This window comes from Onychomys torridus, chromosome 13 (assembly GCF_903995425.1).
Source record: "Onychomys torridus chromosome 13, mOncTor1.1, whole genome shotgun sequence".
NCBI classification, from domain to species: Eukaryota; Metazoa; Chordata; class Mammalia; order Rodentia; family Cricetidae; genus Onychomys; species Onychomys torridus.
The window spans coordinates 62,004,925-62,025,662 of NC_050455.1; the positions used below are offsets into that span (position 1 = coordinate 62,004,925).

The window sequence follows — 20,738 nt, forward strand, 5'->3', positions numbered from 1 at the left end:
AAAAGTTACTTTAAAATTTGGCAGTTCTTAGATGTAAGACCTATCCTAGAGACAGCACATGCCTTGGTCGAGGAACAGATAAATCAAGCAGAAACTGGACTAGAAGCTCTCCCAGTGTTAGAAGATGCCTGGCAGGCAACTAGAGAACTGTCATCAACACTGTTACTCTGAGCACAGTAGCAAGTCTGTCTGGAAGTAACCAACCACTTTATCATTATGTTTGAGACAAGCTCCACAGGGGAAACTCATGTCGCGTACTATAAACCTGACCAAAACCTAGAAGCTTGGTCAGAGGCCCTAGTGTGGAAACTACTGCTGTTTTGCTAAATGGACATAATATGTTCATCAAATTACCTTCTAAATACCTCCATTTATGCTCTCACATTAGTGTTGCCATCAACTTCATTCAGAAAAATTTTGCAGCAATCAGTGGTAACCACAGACACAAAACTGATCAAAGTGCCGAGAACTAAGTGACTACTGGACACTATTCATAAGTAGGAAATCTGTATTACCTTCTCCAGTGTTCAGGGAACAATGCAAGAGCTAGGAAAAGAGGGGGAAAGTGATGTGGAATGCTAACTTTTGAGCACTGACATGGCTGATACACTCTCCAACTCAGGAGCTATGACCACCTGCACAAGATCTACACATGATTAGGCCCATCAATACCCTGTCATGGAGGAGAGAGAGGGACTCATGGGGCCTCAGTTTTATACAGTTAGTGCTTGTTGAGATATTTTCTTCAATGGTGTGGCCACCTATGCTTCTGTAAATCAATATTAATGAAACAGTAAATCATATATAAAAAGATGAAAATAGACCACCTATATGTATGACAATGTCACAGTTAAATATATTACTATGTATAATTAATATATCCTAAAAGGCTCTTCTTTCTAGAATTTTTTTTAAAAGGCGTGTGCCACCACCACCTGGCTTTTTAATTTTTTTTTTAAGATTTATTTTTTTATTATGTATACAGAAGAAGGCGCCAGATCTCATTACAGATGGTTGTGAACCACCATGTGGGTACTGGGAATTGAACTCAGGACCTCTGGAAGAGCAGTCGGTGCTCTTAACCTCTGAGCCATCCCTCCAGCCCTCTAGAATATTTTTTAAATGGTTTGATTAACTGTGTAATTCTGTGAATATACTAAAAATTACTGAACTGAATACTTAAAATGGATGATTTGTATGACATATGGATTACATTTATCCCAATAAAGCTGCTGAAAACCACAATTCCCTGGACTAAAACACAAAATAAAACAGACCTTACTTCTGGAGGTAAAAGTGAGGTGACCAGACAGACTGCTCCATGCTAAGAGTACGCACTGCTGTTACAGAACACCCCCATGGCACATCACAACCACCTGGAACTCTAGTTCCATGTTTATCTCATGCCCTCTTCTGACCTCTGCAGACACCAGGCACACATGCAGTGCATGCATATATATACACACACACATACATACATGCAGGCACTCATACACACATATAAAATGAAATAAAAAATAAAAACCATCCTCCTCTTTATAAAGTAAAAGAACAAGGCCACATAAAGAAAAAAAAAGGGAAAAAATTCACTTGCGTCATTTAAATTTTAAAAGCCAGGTGCAGTAGAGCATACCTGTATCCCAGTTACCACAATGTAGAAGCAGGAAGGTCAGGAGTTCAAGGCCACCATGGGACCCATGAAACGCTATCTCAAAAAACCAAGAACACTAATAAATGTGTTTACCTTGTTTTAATTCAACAGAGAAGTGTATTTTCCAGTGTGTGGGTACTTCTTCCAGCGCTCACATTATTTGCATACAATTCTGTCTACAAACATCACCCCTGGTGAGAATCTACCTGGACAACAGGAACTTGAATATATCCATTTTCACTGCTGCCAAACGATCAGCAAAGTCAGTGTAAGATTTACTCATACCTGCCTAATACAATTATTCTGAAGAGCATGTAAGAGTTGTTAAAAAAATTCGTGCCAGGCATGGTGGCATACACCTTTAATCCTAGCACTCAGGAGGCAGAAGCAGGTGGATCTCTCTAGTTTGAGGCCAGACTGGTCTATAGAGAGAGTTCCAGGACAGCCAGAGCTACATAGTGAGACACGGTCTCAAAATGTAATAATAATAATAATAATAATAATAATAATAATAATAACAATAACAACAACAACAACAATAACAATAATAATAATAAATGAGTTTAAATCTTAAGACAGCTAATAGGAAAAAGTAGGTGGTTGTTTTAATGTCAAATATGTCAAAAACTTCTGTCCCACAAGTTATTATCTATAGTCCATTGCAAAAATATGTGATTTCCATAAAAATCTGTTCACTATAGTGAAATATTAAAATGACTTAACAAAATGTAAACACAATTGTTGAATGAATGATTCAGACTAGCCCAAAGAACCAAACTATCAACCAATAACCTAGTAAGGCAGGCAGGCAGGCAGGACCTCACAGCAGACAGCTGAGACTGAAGATAAAACCATGACTGCCAAGACTAAAGAGGGTGAGAGACAGGGTCCAACTGTCTGCAGTCTGCAAAGGACAGGAGCCAGACTCTCAGGGCTACAACCAGGTATCTGCCAACGGAGTGAGTACTGACAACACTCAGTTCAGTGCGCCCCTAGAAGGCAAACATTGCCCACAGAAGAAGTATCAAAGAAATGAAGTCAAAGGGACTCAATCCTATGCATACATACCTGGAGACAGGAACCCAATTAGTTATCCCAAAGACAAAGTCTCCCTACCTCCTATTTATAAAATTTGGTTCTAAACTGTGGATTCCAGTGGCAGGCAAAATTGCCCCATAGGGAAAAGTAATGACAGGAAATATAGTGGTTGAATGTAACTGGCCCCTATAGGCTCATAGGGAGTGGCACTATTAGGAGGTGTGCCTTTGTTAGAGGAAGTGTGTCACTGTGGGGTTTTAAGGTCTCCTATGATCAAGCGATACTTCATATCAACAGAGACCCCTTCTGCTGCCTGCAGATCAAGATGCAGAACTCTCAGCTCCTTCTCCAGCACCACGTCTGCCTGCATGCCACCATGTTTCCCACCATGATGACAATGGACGGAACCTCTGAACTGTAAGCCGCCCAACTAAATGTTTTCCTTTGTAAGTGTTGCCATGGTCATGGTGTCACAGCACTAGAAACCCAAACCAAGACCAAAAAAAAAAAAAAAAAAAAAAACCCTAAAAACAATAGTGATTCTTTCCAAACCAATTTGCCACCCAAACAAGGAAGCACAAAGTCATATAAATCCAATGCCACTAACAGATCAGACAGACCCTGGTGTGATCCCAGCATCCCATTAAACTAGACGTAGTGACTTATACTTGTAATCCCAGGACTCAGGCCAGGGCAGAGCAGAGGGAATAAGACCAACTGTTCAAAACCAACCTTGGCTACTTAACAAGTCTAAAGCCAGCCTGAGCTACATGAAACCCTGCCTCAAAACAAAAATGAAGAGTAATACAAATGTCAAAATATGAAAATTGCTTGTAGAAAAGTTATAAAATACAAATAAATTTCTAATAGAGTATTTCTAACTACACAATGATGCAACTGTTGCAAAATGATCCCATGCCAAAGACTGGTAAAGCATCACAGTTGCCAAGTACCCAGGAGTCATCATTTTCTCTGTACTTGGTGTGTTTATAAGCTTCCCAAAGAGAGCCAGGTGGTGGTTCCCACATGTCAAGGCCAGGCAGGGCTACACAGTGAAACACTGTCTCCAAATCACCCCTGACACTAGGCACTCTTTGAGCTGTGAGTGAAATGGTATGAAATGGAAAGAAGCACTTCAGAAGGAAGCAGTGAGATTCACACTCGGTTCTACCCTGTATGACCGCTGATAAGAAAGGTGCTCAGGGGACTGAAAATCTAAAATTGAAAATATATTTAAGCTCATTGATCCTATTTCTGTCTTCCCAAAAGAGTCTATATTAAAAATAAAATTGAAATGTGTTGACTATGTCATAATCAGTAACAGTTATCCCCAGCTTCTTGACATCTTAATTTGCAATTTTATGAAGGGTTGAGGACACAGCTCAGTGATAGAGCAAGTGCCTAGCACTGAGAGAAAAGATTCCATCCCTTGAAAAACTATTAACTTTAGAATTGTCTTCCATAAACCCCTAAACATCTGCTAAAATAAAGTTCTAGAGCTTGATTTTTTTTATCAATTTCATGTTGAAGAATCCAAATTTGGAGGTTTCATTCAATGTTTTCAGGAATCTATGTATCATTCTAATCAACGTCACAGATCTGAAAACATTAGAACATAAAAGCAACCACAAAACTAGACAGCTGCTTACAATAATAAACACCTCTCTAGAATGTGTTTTATACTCAAACATATGTATATTTTGTTGTAGTGGGGCTTTTGTTTGTTGAGACAGGGTATCATTATGCAGCCAAGGCTGGTCTAAAATTCGCCATGTATACAGCCCAGCATGGCCTTGAACTCACAATCCTCCTGCCTCCTCCTACTGAATGCTCCCATTGCAATACTGTCTCAACACCTCTGAACAAACATACCAACATAAGACAGGTTTCCACTCCTCTCCCCTCCATTTCCAGACTTTAAGCAACAAAGAGGGTTTTAAGTCTAAAACACCCAACTATATGTACAACTGACCTTTATATATGCACTTGGGTAGATCTTATGAACAGCGTCGCCAGGTGCTCGCCCAGCTTCTCGGTCCAGGTAGTAACTCTGCACAAAGACTGCATGGTCACTAAGGCACCTGACCCAAACATCACCTTCACCTTTACATTCCAACTGCACACCTTTGCCTATGTGCAACCTTAGGAAGAAAAGACAGAATTACATTTCATCTTAGTTACAGTAAGTTTTAGTTCAGGTACATAGCAAGAACAAAAAATCTAATACAGTATCTACAAGATAGCCATTGTTGGCATCTTTTATATTTCCTTTTTGTATATAACAAATCTATATGTATTAATCTCTATATAAACAGATACAGTACTTACTATATCAGAAGCACTCAACACAAATTTCATTTAATGATCACAACTCAATGAGGTAAATGCTTTTAAAAAGATTTTATCGTTATTTGTGTGTGTGTGTGTGTGTGTGTGTGTGTGTTAGGGAGAGGTATCCATGGAGCTCAGAAGTCAGCATCCGATCCCTCCGAGCTAGTTACAGGCAGTTCTGGGTGCTGGGAACTGGACTCCAATCCTCTAGAAGAATAAATGCTTTTTTAACTGAGCCATCTCTCCAGCCTCATATCATTTCCCTTTTTTTATAAGGAAACCAAGGCTTATATGCTACACTGCCCAAATCAAGAGCCACTAACAACACCACACAGCTATTTAAAATGCACTTAGAATCCAGCTATTCAACCACATGGACAATATTTTAAATGTTCAAAAGTCACTTGTGGCTAATAGTTACTGAATGGGCTAGCACAGACAGAAATCATAAAAATACAGCAAACTTGCTGGGGTTTTTTTGTTTTTTTACAATTTTATATTTAGTAAATACCTACAATTAAAATGGGATGCTTAAAGGTTCTGAATATTTCAGATGACCTTTGCTGCTTTATATTTAAGACTCATAACATAGAAAGTAATAACCCTGAAGAAAAGATAATGTACTATTCAAACATACCTTGCTCTCTCAATAGCTTCTGTCCTGTGGACATTGGAGAGTTGACCCAAGCAAAAGCGATCCCCTCCAGAAGGATCCACGTATCCATCCACAGTTACAATAGGGCAGCTTGAGGGAACCTTAAATGTCTCTCCTACCTGAACATCCATTTCAAAGTAAGCAATGGAACACCAATACTCAGGAGCTATAGGAAATAAATGAAAAGAACACTCATCCATGTAGCAAAGGTATCAGGGAGGGAGGGAATTTCACCCATGAAACAAACCTAGACAAAGATGAAGGGATGAGGAGTTACTGAAACACATTAAAAGAACTGGACTAAAATAACGTAATACACTCGAAACACTCGAAAAATAGTGATTTCCTATCTATTTGCAGCCAGTACTTAAACCTTGACACTCCAAGGACCAAATCAACTGAGAAATTAAAGAACACAAGAAATCAGACTCTAGCCGGGCAGTGGTGGCGCACGCCTTTAATCCCAGCACTTGGGAGGCAGAGGCAGGCGGATCTCTATGTAAGTCTGAGGCCAGCCTGGACTACTGAGTGAGTTTCAGGACAGCAGGGGTACACAGTGAAACCCTGTCTCAGAAAGAAAGAAAAAAAAAAAAGGAACGAAAGAAAGAACTCTAAACAGTTCTACCATGATAGTTCATTTGATTGCACATCTGTTGTTTTCTGAATTTTCATTTTTAAAATTACACTTACCCTAAGACATAGTCTGTGATATGTTTTTACAGATTCCTAATTAGCAAACAGTACCTAAGTCAGTCAACATATTCCTGCTTATACTTAACAATTAATTATGCAGTTGTTTTACACAGAAATTCTTAACTGTCTCTCAAAAATCAAAGGTCATTTGCCTAGTGTACATACATCCCATATACAGCAAGGCATATTTTTAGAAGTCATTTTAGTGACATTTGAATAACAATTATTTGAAATGACTAGCAGGGGAGGGGGTGGGGAGGAGAGAATACTTGACGTGGACTGCAAAGACATTAAATTATTTCTGATTCTGTTTGCATTATTAAAGCTCACATATATGTAATTTGCTGGTTTCCCTCCATAATTTATTGAACAGATTATACAGAACATGGAGGGAATTCTTTGGTACTATATGCAAAGCAGCAAACAAAACCACTGATAGTCCCTCGCAGAGGTAACCTCAGGCAGGTATGGGACAGGCAAACGAGCAAACGAACGAACATGGAACACAGGTCATGAGCAACACTGCCCAGACCATTAGAATAAGAGGAGGAGAAGGAAGATGGAGTGGGGCTGGGGTAGAGGAGAACATTATGGAACAGAAGGCGACTGGAAGACCGCTTCAGCCCAGAAAGCTGAGGACCATTCTGTCTGAAAACTCAAGACCTGAGTGAAAGCCCTATATTGGCCCCCGAGGAAGAACTTCTGAGAGATTAGGAAGGGAGTAAGAGTTTTGTCTGCAGATTTATCTCCATCACACTATGTTATAAATTCTATAAAATCTGAATCAAAACTTTCAACAATCTGGAATGATACTTAGAATGATAAAAAACAACAACAACAACAAAATAAAACAGCCCACATTTCAAGTTCCCCCAGGAAAAATGAAGTACTGGCACTTGAAACTTAAAAGGGAAACAAAACACTTTACAGGACTGAGATGGTTAATACTGTCAACAGGATCTACAATCACCCAAGAGACAAAGCTCTGGGAATGCCTGTGACAGTCTCTAGTCTGGGCTAACCAAGATAGGAAGGCCCACCCTCAGTGTGAATGGCTGCCATCTGCACACAGGGAAGAGGGCGGAGCACAGGTTCTGCTTCCTGACTGCAGATGCAATGTGAGCCACTCCTAAGCCTCCGGCCACAGTGACACCCTAACTGTGACAAACACTATCCCAGGGGTGAAAGCAAACCTTCCTTTCTTCTATCACACATTTTCTCACAGCAACAAGTGTACCAAGAAACAGGGCCACTGCTGTGATAATACACTGGTCTGTGTGGTTCTTAACCTCTGCAACTAAGAGGAATGTAGAAGTTTGGAACTTTGATCTAAAAAAGCCCTAGAATGCTCTAAGTAGAGCTTACAGGGTCATTCTTGGAAAAGCAGAATGCTAAGAGAAATGTAGACCATGAAGGCCAGGGCCTCTATCTGAAACTGGGTTGAGGCCTTTACTATTATAGCCTGTGTGGACTCTGGCTGGATTCTGCCTGTGTTCTGTAAACTTTAGTGAGACCAAACTTAAAAGTAATGGGTTACTGTGCTAGGTGGATGGAGTCTCACAAGAGAAGACTCAGTCTGTGTCATGGTTACTGCTCACAGCTTACCCAGGAAAGAGTGGAGCAGGAAATGTGAAATCAGGCAACAACCACATGACCTTCAATTCACAGACAGTGGCAGCAGGAGTTAGGAGAGATCAGTCGCCCACTTCTCTGCACTGCTGAGCTAGATTCTCACTGGGAGCCAAAAGGAACTCTTTCTTCCTCAAGGTGCTTTTCTCAGGGATTTTGTCAGGGCAATGACAGAAGCAGCTAATACACACAGGAACCTAACTGCTTGGCAAAAATCATCAAGCAACAGAGCACTTGCCAATGAGGAGTTAATAAGGCATATAAAACCATGCCCATGGCACCAGGATTCAAGACGCTAATATAGGAAGAATGTAAATAAGGCCAGCCTGGACTACACAGTGAGTTCCAGGCCAGCCTAGGGTATACAGAGATTGTGTCTTTAAAAAAAAGGGGGGGGGGGGTGGGGGAGGGGAGTTGTAGAATACTTTGTAACATCAATCCAATAAATTCACTGCAAATTGTTTAGAACATAAAAATATACCTAAATGATTGCATAAACACCAGTTTTGAAATATTTGTGAATTTTCTTTTGGTTTCTCAGAGATCTGCTTGCTGCCTCTGCCTCTTTATGCTGGAATTAAAGGCTTGTGCCACCACCATCCAGCTGTTAAATTATTTTCTATAGTAAAAATCTTTTTTTTCTAGATTTATTTGCATTTCATGAGTATGTCTGCATGTATGTATGTTTATCACGTGTGCAGAGGCCAAAGCAGAGCGCCAGACTCCCTAGCATTACAGTTATAGATGGTCGAGCACTGCTACATAAGTCCTAGGAGCCAGACCAGATTGTTTGGAAGAGCAAGCAGCCACTGCCCTCAAGTGCTGGCCATCACCCAGCCCCCATAAATAAAAATCTTTAGTGAAGATATCACATCATGTTATGAACAGCAAATAAGCAGGAGGTGTACTGACTGAAACTAAAATTGAAACAATTTAAAAATTACCTAATTTTCTGACAGTAATCAAAACTAATACCACTTACAAGATCTTTGAGTAGATAGTATAAAAATGAAAACTTGGTTACAAAATGAATATAATGCTGGGGGTAGTGCTTCCAAGTACAATGTACTTCCCAGTTTCTAGTGAAGGCTAAATCTTTATTATAAGCAAGTCAACTCAAAGAAGAAACAGTTTGGAGCCTTCACGTTTAAGAAAAATATACTTTTATCATTATCAAATGCAATGTCTGCCAATGCACTAATCCTTTCAGTACTTCCCTGCCAGCAAGTTCCCGTCTGCCTAATGATCTAGACACTGGAGCGCAGCGGTGCTTGTGGGAGCGCAGCTCTTCCGCAGGTGACACTCACTGGCCTGCTGACAGTCACAAGAGTTCTAAACGCTAAGAACGAAGAAGCTGTATTGGGTTACATCACAGACCAGCAATAGAAAATCAAGACCTCTGAAGGCGGAAGGGAGGGAGGGAGTCTTTATTTGTGAAGACACAGGCCAAAGGGAACTGACGTGAAAGAGAACCTGACAGTGTTGGGCTACAATCTACTACAAGAAAAGCTTTTTTTCATTCTCAATAGTCAGAGGAAAGGCTTTATTTTAAAAATATGTAAAGCTAATGGAAAATATTCCTTAAGCTTTTCTGCATAGTCTTTGCTATTTTACCTCAAGGACCAAATAACACATAAACGACAACTCTGCAGCCTCTTGGAACCAGCACGAACCTAGAGCTGGGAGAGCACTTCTGTAATGCCAGCCCAGCTGAAAGGCACCAAGGCTGGGCACAGACCTGGTATCTAAAGAGTTTCTGCTCCTAAGTTAGTGAAACCAACTCCATGAAGTCCATGGGCTACTTATTACATTAGCCAAAAACAAGACTAAAAAAAGAAAGAAAGAAAAAAGGATATATTAATTACCTGATTTGGAGGCTTGATTTTATTTTACAATGTAAGAGCTTAGCTTGCGCCGGGTGGTGGTGGCGCACGCCTTTAATCCCAGCACTAGGAGGCAGAGCCAGGAGGATCTCTGTGAGTTCGAGGTCAGCCTCGTCTACAGAGCGAGATCTAGGACAGGCACCAAAACTACATGGAGAAACCCTGTCTCAAAACAACCAACCAAACAAAACCAAACAAAACAAAACAGAGCTTAGCTTGCAAAGGGAGCATGTACTGTAAAGCACAGGTTTTAGAAATATTGTTCAGTTGTAATAGAAAATGTGTCTCTCCAAAGTACTGTCTTTAATTTATGAAATAAAAAAAGTGTAACTCTGTGAGGAAGAAATAGAGCAACTGACCTTTTTAATATGCAGGTTGGACAGTGGTAGCACATACCTCTGATCCTAGCACTCCACAGTCAGAGGCAGGTGAATCTCTGTGAGTTTGAGGCCAGCCTGATCTAAATAGTTACGTTCCTGGACAGCCAGAGCTAGAGGGGAGAATAATATTTAACTGATTTCTTTTCTATTTGTTCAATAAAGAAAGCAGATGTGTATGTGGTTACTTTGAGTATGGCTACCATTAGGTATCAAGGACACAGCCATTGGTATGCTTAAACTACGTTTAGGAGGGGAGAGTAAGGTGCATGATTCTACAACTCAAAATGGTCTCAAATGTTTCTTGCCTCCTGATAACTACTATCTTTATCTCTTTGTCTTGGGGTTTCTTCTATTGTGCTTCACACAACTAAAAACAACCTGAGGAAAAAAGGGTTTATTTCATGCTACAAGTGTCAAGTCACAATCCATCACTGAGGGAAGGCAAGGCAGAACTTAAGTCAGGAACTGAAGCAGAGCCCATAGAGGAACACTGCTAACTGGCTTGCTCCTCTTATAGTACCCAGGACCACCAAACCAAGGATGGTACTGTCCATAGTGAGCTGGGCCCTCACATATCAATCATCAAACAAGACCTGAGTTCTAACCTACTGATGCCAATACAAGTAAAATTGCAGAACTAATCCTTTCCTGCAACCAGCTGGACAAAAAACTCTTTTAGGATGCACTGATAATTAAGCCACTTCTGTATTCTATTAAAGACAGGTAGCAATATCAATACAGGCTGCTATAGATACATGCTCATGTAATCAATACTATTCTCTAAACAGCAGGGGCAACTCAGCCTCATCATCCATTCTATTGAGAAAAGTATGAAGCAAATCCATCAAGAGGCCAAGGGCAACCGCTGACCTAAATCAAGTCCAGATGACAGTTAGCCGCCATGTTTATTCCCACTACATACTCTGTTCAGTAGCCCAGGCTGGGCTCAAACTCAAAGATCTGCCTGCCTCTGCCTCCCAAGTGCTGGGATTAAAGGTGTGTGCCACCACTGCCCAGCTAAGAAGCCTTTCTTCAGAACATGGCCCTCATCCTTATTACTGCAGACCACCTCTACTAAGCCACACAAAACACTAAAGGAACTTAAACCAGCACTGACTCTCAAGAATGCTGACTCAGTCAGCAAAAGTTCTTATTCTTGTAACTCTGCTTTTCCCCCTTACAATATATTTATCTAAACATAAATTAAGATCTTGGTACAATGCTTCCAAATATGAAATGTATTGCAGCAAAACATTAAGAATTATATCTACACTACTGAGCATCTTAAGACTGGTGCTGCACTCTGGTGTCAATAAAGTCTTTTTGTCTCTTGATCTAGGAATTATGTTACTCTCTAAACTAAAATACGAGACTAGCTGTACACAAAGTTCGTCTATCCAATTTCTTTTAAGCAGGTAGAGAAAAGCTTAAAATCAGCATAAGTAACAAAACCCCACTCAGACAACTCTCTAGAACTCTAAGTTATACTTCCACTTATAGTTAAGGGTGACTATAGCTATATTTTTAAACTCTTTATTGAAAAACAAACAGAGCTGTCCTATGTCCACAAACGGTGGTTCCAGAAGAGCCATCAGACACCAAAATCTGTAGATGCTCAAATCTTTTATGGAAAATGATGTCATGTTTGCAAATAACATACAAAAAAGCATGTGTAAATCATATGAGAATAAATACTACAAGGTCTTACATAAAGGACTTGACTATCTCTAGATCTGGATAAGTGTACCTGAAGTGAAGAAAATCAGTTATAAAGTCAGAATTAGAAAATCTCACATTCCTATTGTTTATGTTACGGGGTCCTCTGACATCTCAAGTTTTCAGAGATTTTCTGTCTTCCTGCTTCTATAATTTAACCCAGTATTTTCTAAATTTCAGTTAGGCAGATCTGCACCTTTCTTATAAAAGTTATTTACAATTATTTTTGTTCTTAGCATCTATTTAAAATTCTTCTCTGACCTTTTAATTAAATTTAGCTCTCTCTAGTGCGCTCGCGCTCGCTCTCTCTCTCGCTCGCTCTCTCTCTCTCTCTCTCTCTCTCACTCACACACACACACACACACACACACTCAGAGAACAACTTGTGGAAGTCAGTCTCTTCTAACATATGAGTCCTGGAGATCTAACTCAGTCTCATCAGACTTGGCAGCAAGCACTTTCGCCCACTAAGCCCCCTCACTCACCTTCCTTGGCTTTTTAAAGGTGACAGGTTTGAAAGCTTAGTTTCATTCTGCTGCATGTGTGTGGTCAATGCTAAAAACTGGCAATTCTGTACTTGTTGCTAGTTTTAAGACAGTTTTTACTTTTCTTTCAGTTAAAAATGAATTAAATACAGTCTATGTGTGACTATCAGCTACTCTGAAACTGCTGACTAAGTTATAATGAATACTGCATTGTCTAAGTCAGTTACCCTGAAATATAATCCACAAGCATACATGTACCAATTATCATAATAAAAATCTATATACAAGGAATCAATATTGAAATATACTTACCAGGATGATTGGAAATAGGAGGCTGGAATGCAAGCTCATTGTGAACTGGCCCTAAAGAAAATATAATAAAAATCCCATTTTACTTATTAAAAGTTTTCCAGCACCAAAACTTTTAATAAACTTCAAATATAAATATCATAAGCCTTAAGACTCGTTTAGATCAAGTTTATGCCATGTCCAAGAATTTAAAAGCTTATTTCCTGAAACTAATAGCTAACTTTTAAGTGTTATGTGACAAATGCTATTTATCAATTTACAAAGTTATACATGCAATACTTAATACAAATTATAAATTAATTATTCACGTAACATATTAGTATAACTTATAATGCAATGTATAATGACTTAAATTGCCAATCTTTTCTAAAAATAAGTGCTTATATTTATTAAATGAGGGACATTTATATAATGGACCAATAACTATCATAATTGAAAGCTTATGTGTTAACACACTGTGCTAAACCCCTCACAAAATTACCACATTCACTTCTTATAATGTCGTTATGAGCAGATAAAATTACAACCCTTGAGGCTTAGTAAGTTTAAATAAGTGACCAGTGATCATAGAGCAAACCCAATACCCTACACACTGGTCCACGTAGCCATTAGAAATCCCATTCTCTGGACACTTGGAAAGATAGTCATGTAACGGTACATAACACTATGCATACAGCATGGCCCTCCCCCACATATACCTATCACACACACACACACACACACACACCCATTTATATGACTGGAAGGAAATACTACTAGGGGTGAGTATGTCTGGGCTACTCAAGATTTTAAGTAGTTTTATTATTTATGTCTTTTGTACTTTTCCAGTATCTTTGGTACTATTAATCTTAAAATGAGAGGAAAAGGAATTTTGTATTCATGGAAAATATGTATTTCTGATTGTTTTTCTTCATCCCTATACTCATGATTTTAAAATCAAATGAACAATGTTCCTATTCTATCTGAAACTGGACTGTCTGTAGGGTACCCTTCCCAATCACACCTTTATGGAGTATTAACAGATTCAACTCCTAAGTATTTATAGTATCTATTGCGCTGATTCTATGGTGAGGGTAACCTTGAGATCATAGTACTCAAGGGCTTCAGTCGACTGTGGGTGGATAACACACAAAACCTAAAAACACATATAAAGCAAACAAAGGGATGGAAATCAATGTGGTGTTGATGAACCATCAGCAACAGAGAAATGAATGTACTTAGTGAACATCAGTGCAGAACACAGGTGTGATAACTATTGAAAGGAACTGTTTACAAAAAAGTACTCAAAAAGTAAGAAGCACTAATTATTTAATGAAATTAAGTTGTAAGATGAAGAAAAGATACGAACCATTTCTTATGAGAACAGAAATCAAAGTCCTAGCTAGCAAAGAAAAGGCCTGCTCACAATGAAAACGAGCGCTTACAGTAATGTCCAGGATGGGGCGGCACAGGCGGGTGGTGCTGGAGATGGCCGTTTTGGTGGTGAGGCAGGTTAGGTGTGTATGGTGCGGTCCTACTTGCAGTCCAGGTGGTAGTGCTGTCTAAAAATTAAGGCCCATATGCGTTAATTTGCTTGTGTAAAGGCTGCCTGTTTTTCTCAACTACTCAAGACTTGAAAAGCATGTACATACTATGATGGTAAGTAGCTGGCTGACCAGTAAATCCATTCTGCTGCTGTCCTGGCTGAGGCCCTGAAGCTATCTGCAACAGTCCTTCACTATGGCTGCCTGCCAGAATACTGGCCGGCTGACCTAGAGAAACAAGAAGACATTAACATGGCACACGCACAGATGCAATTTTAGGCTTTTATACAAAAATGATGGTCTAATTATGTCTGGTAATCCACAAGTATAAAGGTGGGCCAAAAATGGAACTCACCCATTTATTTGCCTATCAAATAAAAAAGCTAAAAGCATTTATAAAAGTAATTATCCAAAATGCCCTTTTCTTAAGAAATGTTTTCCTGGAGCTGGAGAGGTAGCTCAGTGGTTAAGAGCACTGCTGCTCTTCCAGAGGACCCGGGTTTGATTGCCAGCACCCCCGTGGCGGCTCACAACCATCTGTACTCCGGTTTCAGGGAATCTGATGCCCTCACACAGACAGGCATGCATACATACATACATACATACATACATACAGGTAAACACCAACGCACATGAAATGAAATTGAAAAAAAAAAATGTTTCCTAACATTAGTGGCTGATTTCTTCACAGACCTCTTCAAATGCTAAGACACACTCTACAGGTCTAGGCTTCACAACAGCTTTAGAAGTACCAGTTCGACCCCCAGGCACTTTACCCAGACCACTGTGGACTTTCCTGGTTTGGATCTCCAAAGCCAGGCAAGAAACTGTTGACAACAGAACGTTAATTACCATGGCACTGGTGCTGGTGACACAGGACAATGGCGGTTAACAACAACAAACACAGGAGGCAAGTGTTTTCAATGGAATAAGATGGCGAGAAAGTTCATGTAAAACAACAACCTTCCCTGCCAACCAAACCAGCATTTAGTAAAACAAGAAACTGTTTATCAATTTTGAAACTTTGTCCTTTTTAAAAAAATCAAAATCATGTCAAGAATATCACTATATGCCTAGATTTGCATTAAATCAGTTCAGTTGTTCCCTCTGTAATATATGCCTCCCCCCAAAAAAGTTTCATTTGGCTCCTATCCTGCTCAAAATATATTCCATTATGTTTTATTATCTGCCATTTGTAGGTTTTACTTTGTAAATGGTAAAAGGCTATTTCTTACAGCAAGCATTAGGTCATGTTTATCCCATTTGCTGTAATTTGTCAATGACACTGTTTCTCTTTTCTCATAAATGGAGTACAATCAGATGAAGAAACTGAAACTCACCACAATCTAACAAGAGAAGGAATTTGCCAGGCATAGTGGTATGGCTACAATCCGAGCAGTGAGAAGCCTAAGCAAGAGAAACTCAAGGCCGGCTGGGCTATAAGACTCTTGTCTCAACAAAAACAAAAACAAAGAACATTTCTCCTCTCTACATAGCACAATTCTTTAAAACTAGGACCTGCAAAACCACTACACTCATCACACTGAGAATTACCACCACAGACTCAAGTGTCTAAGATGTTAACAATGTAAAACCAGTTCATGTAAAATAGCCTTCCCATTCCTCTATTTTAATCTAATTTGTTTTCTTTCCTTTAACTCTATCATTATATCTTTTTAGAAATAAGGAAAAATTTCACCGCAAGTTCTAAAATCTACAGTATTTATATTTCAATTATAAAAATATACTTTAAAAGTATTAAGACAGAATTGGATATATTTCATTCACATCTTTTTCTGGCCTTCAAGCACACTCTTCCTACAGGGAGGGGATGAAAAAGTCAAAATGAAGTCACTTAGGAAATCATTGAACAAAGCTTACTCTCCAGAGAATTTAAAACCAAAATGCATGCCTGGGCCCAGCAGTAATCTACACCTAAGTGGAGTATCTATTTTATTTTCCAACTCCATTATTTCTGTCAACCGTACTCCAAAGGAGCAAATAAAAAGACGGGAAGCCAGAGATGCAAGCTAGGTGTCATGCTGCACACATGTAATCACAACATTTCAGAGGCTCAAACAAGGAAATCAGGTCCAAAGCCAGCCTGGCCTATGGAGTGAAATCTTGTCTCAATCCCCACCCCCAAAAGCTATATACATACACATCTATGTCAAATGTGCACAAATTATCTGTGCTAAGATTATGAGCACTGAAAAAGACTCCTTTCAAGTGGTAAAATGGACTAATGAGAAATTCTGAAAACAATTACAGGGGCCAGGCACATATTTCAGTGGTAAAGTGCTTGCCTATCATGGGTAACATACTGGCTTGGATACCCAGCACCAGAGGAAGGGTCAGGGGTGGAAGCAAAAAAATTTCAGACATAAATCTCCTATTTATCCCAAATTTCAATGTTGAGTCTAAACTGATACTAACAGATACTAACTACATTGTTAGGTAGTAAATATCAATCTATGTCAGTCAACAATCTCTTGACAATATAGGTTTAAAAACAATGCTCTTAGTAATCAAATGAATTAATAATATTCACATGCTTTGTAACATTTAAATTTAAAAATAAGAATAATAATTAGGGGCTAGGAAGATGTCTCAACTTGCCCTGCAAACATGCAGAGCTCAATTCTATCCCCTGAACCCACATAAAGCTTGACAGACACAACAGTGTGAACCTGTAACTCCTCCCATGAGATGGAGGTAGAGACAAGAGTCCCAAGCCCACCAGCCAGCCAGCCCGGCCTACGCAGCTGCAAACAATCAGACTGACCAACAAGCTGGACAAAAAGGACCAACAGCGGCTGTCCTGACTTCTACATTATACCACAGCACACACCCTGTCTCTCTCTTTCTCTCTCTCTCTCTCTCTCTCTCTCTCTCTCTCTCTCTCTCTCTCTCTCACACACACACACACACACACACACACACACTCATTTTTGTTTTGTTTTAATTAAACAAAGAAATTACTCTACTTTGCAAAGCAGGAAGCTGTCAACTTTTGAACAATGCAATACAAACAACACCCGATCACACTGTCTTTATTAGGCTCCCAGAACAGCTGAGCCTGGGCTGGGGATGCAGCTCAGTGGTCCAGGGTTCACCTGGCACAGGAGAGGTCCTAGTTTCCATTGATATGATCCAGAAACAGAGATAGGAAAAGAGGGAAGAACACAGAACAGAACACTGACTGAGAACATCCTATGACATGGTAGAAAAGTCTCTACCACAAGAATCCTTTTCAAAGATGTGTTAGCTTTATATTGAAACTGGTTAAAATACTTGATGCCTACCTGGGGCAATAATATTTAAAGTTATTAATATTTTAAATAAATATTAAAAGTCTGTTTAAAAGCCCCTTTTCCTAGTAGTCACAATAGGAAATTAAGAAGACTACTATAAAAGAAAGGTTTCACAAAGCAGTGGTGGCACACACCTTAAATCCCAGCAGCACTCGGGAGGCAGAGCCAGGCGGATCTCTGTGAGTTCAAAGCCAGCCTGGTCTAGAGTGAGATTCAGGCACCAAAACTACATGGAGAAACCCTGTCTTGAAAAACCAAAAATAAAAAAGGGAAGGTTTTGATTGCACAGACTTTTATAAACATCTTGGTTCAAGGCTGTGTGCTGGGCCAGTGAGATGGCTTACTCAATAGGGAAAGTGTCCTGAGTTTGATACCTAGAACCCATGTAAAGATGGAAGGAGAGAAAAGACTCCACAAAGTTGTCCTCTGACCTCAATAAACATACCGTGCCCACATGTGCACACACACATATACGCACATATATAATTACACAATTACACACTCACACATATGATAATTTAAAAAATTACTTGTTAACTACTTAAATATTTCTTTAAAATCTATCTGAAAAATACAGGAATCTTCTTACTTATGCATGTAACAGTAAATAACATACTTCAATTTAAGATTATAATCAGAGTCATAACATTTGACTGCCTATCAACATTAGAAACTTTAAAGAAATTACAAACACCATTTTCTCCAGAATGAACTCAAACACCAATTTAACATATTTACCTATGGGCTGAGTGGTATGGCTCACAAGTGAGAGTTCACCTAGTATGCATCTGGCCCCAATACCATACCCAGCACCAGAAAGACCACAACAGCTTAAATTTTTACTTATTTGAGGTTTCTCCAAGTGACTACACATAAATATTCAATGGTTAGGAAAACTTACGACTACATCAGACTGCATAACTCACTTGTGGAAGCCACAGGAATGTTGGGGAAGTTGGTGGTACTGGTAGCATTAGACTCAGATGGAGCTAACAGAGCTGGGGCACTGTATGTCTCCGTTGACGCACGATTACTTGGTGGATGTTGGATGGTCTGAATTGAATGTCCTTCAGTGGGCAAGGATGGCTGCCCTTCAAAGTCATGAACATATTCATCCTTCACTAACATACTTGGTGGAGCTATGCATTAAAAAAAAAAAAAAAAAAAAACACATTTATATATTTTATACTCTTCCATTTCCACAAAAACTATATACAAATAATATGACAGCATCTAAAATCAACAATAATTTAAATTCAGAAATTTTTCATATAGAAAAGCATACATTTTATTAGCTATAGCTACTTGAGAGCTTTTTTAATCAATTCAACTCACTGAAATTTGAAGAGAGATTCTTCAGTTTCTGACAAACCCAGAAATACGTAATCATCTGCACAGGTAAAAACCAAATGCCTAGCAAAATGTTCACTCAGTTGTGAAGACCACTTACTCCTCAAGGCAAACTGAGAACGAACACTTAGCTCTGCCTTTCTGAACTTCACAATGTGGAGATAGAAGGGGGATCTGAAAGGTACTCAGTGCCAAGACCTGGAATTATTAACTTATTATTTGAAACTGCTGTCCTGAAATGTCCCTTTAAAAAGTCAAATTGAGCTGGGCGGTGGTGGCGCACGCCTGTAATCCCAGCACTGGGGAGGCAGAGGCAGGTGGATCTCTGTGAGTTCAAGACCAGCCTGGTCTACAAAGAGTGTTCCAGGGGCTGGAGAGATGGCTCAGGGGTTAAGAGCACTGACTGCTCTTCCAGAGGTCCTGAGTTCAATTCCCAGCACCCACATGGTGGCTCACAACCATCTGTAATGAGATCTGATGCCCTCTTCTGTGTACATAATAAATAAATAAATCTTTAAAAAACAAACAAACAAAACAAAGAGAGTTCCAGTACAGCCTCCAAAGCTACAGAGAAACCCTGTCTCGGGAAAAAAAAAAAAAAAAAAAAGTCAAATTGAACCCAAATGTAGGGTGTCTGTCTGTAATTCAGCGTGCAGGAGGCAGGCCAGGAAGATCACAAGTCTTCAAACTAAAATTTTCCTTTTGGAATCCCAATCTACATAAAAATGTTGGATGAGAACACTCAACAATTGAAATCTTTCACAGTATAAGGAACAAATCTAGAGTCTAGGTCATGTAAAGTAGTATCTTTAATAAACTTAAGGTCAATTTGATCTGCTCTATTTTTTTAAATGAAACTGAACTATATTCCTGCCAGTTCTCTGTTTAGAACTGTTTAGAACTTTCTCATGTAGTCTTGACCCCCTGTTTTGGGTTCTGCTTTTTTTTTTTGGGGGGGGGGTTCCTTGAGACAGGGTTTCTCTGTGTAGCTTTGCGCCTTTCCTGGAACTCACTCTGTAGCCCAGGCTGGCCTCAAACTCACAGAGATCCGCCTGGCTCTGCCTCTCGAGTGCTGGGATTAAAATCACCACCCGGCCTGCTTTCTATTTTTAATAAAACCATCCTTTACTTTTATGAATTAATACTTTTAGGTAACTACTCTAAAGGCCACAAAGACATTCTCTTCAATTGAAAACTTAGTGTGTCACTTTCCTTACCCCGTTTCTTTTTTTTTTTTTTTTTTTTTAACTAAATTGTGATTTCTAACAGTAGAAATTGTCGTTAACTGATTCTCCTATTTACAGTGGCTGCCCCTAAGCAACAACTGTCCTAATCAGAGACTGCAACTCTCCTGCTACCAGCAGCATTTGGCTGCAAGGGCCACAGGGGATTCTGTTCTCACAGGCACCGTCTCTTTCAAAACTACTAAGGGAAACTTTATCTAGACCTCTATCCCTCTAAAGAACTCACAATTCAAAGGTCCAAGTGGAATTCTGCTCTCTCAGAGAGGCTGAATAGCAAGTAACTAACCTTCTCTCTTTGCTGGTGTCTTCCAAAAAACCCAGTGTCCTTCTCTCAGCCCCCACTTAAAAAACCCTTGCTACACCTGATTCCTCCTTACCACTTCCTGTCAGCTACTTGCTGACTGAGCCTCCTGCTCACAGGTTAATTTTATTTAATCAAACACATCTTTGAACTATTAACAAAATCAGTAAGGAAAAATGCGACACACTTTAAAATAATATTGCACAAGAAATATTATTCCATATTTGTTCAAGCTT

The 20,738-nt window shown here is 39.4% G+C and overlaps 1 protein-coding gene across 4 annotated transcripts in view; it reads right to left on the reverse strand.

Moving 5' to 3' along the window:
• The window catches only part of Smad4 (SMAD family member 4), a 41,543-nt gene that overhangs the window by 6,028 nt on the left and 14,777 nt on the right, over positions 1-20,738 (reverse strand). For 2 of the 4 annotated variants that reach the window (XM_036204532.1, XM_036204531.1), the window contains exons 4-9: positions 18,534-18,746; positions 14,402-14,521; positions 14,195-14,311; positions 12,774-12,824; positions 5,658-5,841; positions 4,662-4,830 (exon numbers count right to left, since the gene is read on the reverse strand). In XM_036204532.1, coding sequence (XP_036060425.1) covers positions 4,662-4,830; positions 5,658-5,841; positions 12,774-12,824; positions 14,195-14,311; positions 14,402-14,521; positions 18,534-18,746 — 854 coding nt within the window. Of the gene's footprint in view, positions 1-3,542; positions 3,553-4,657; positions 4,831-5,657; positions 5,842-12,773; positions 12,825-14,194; positions 14,312-14,401; positions 14,522-18,533; positions 18,747-20,738 lie in introns of all 4 variants that reach the window. The other 2 variants (XM_036204534.1, XM_036204533.1) reach the window with 2 other exon arrangements.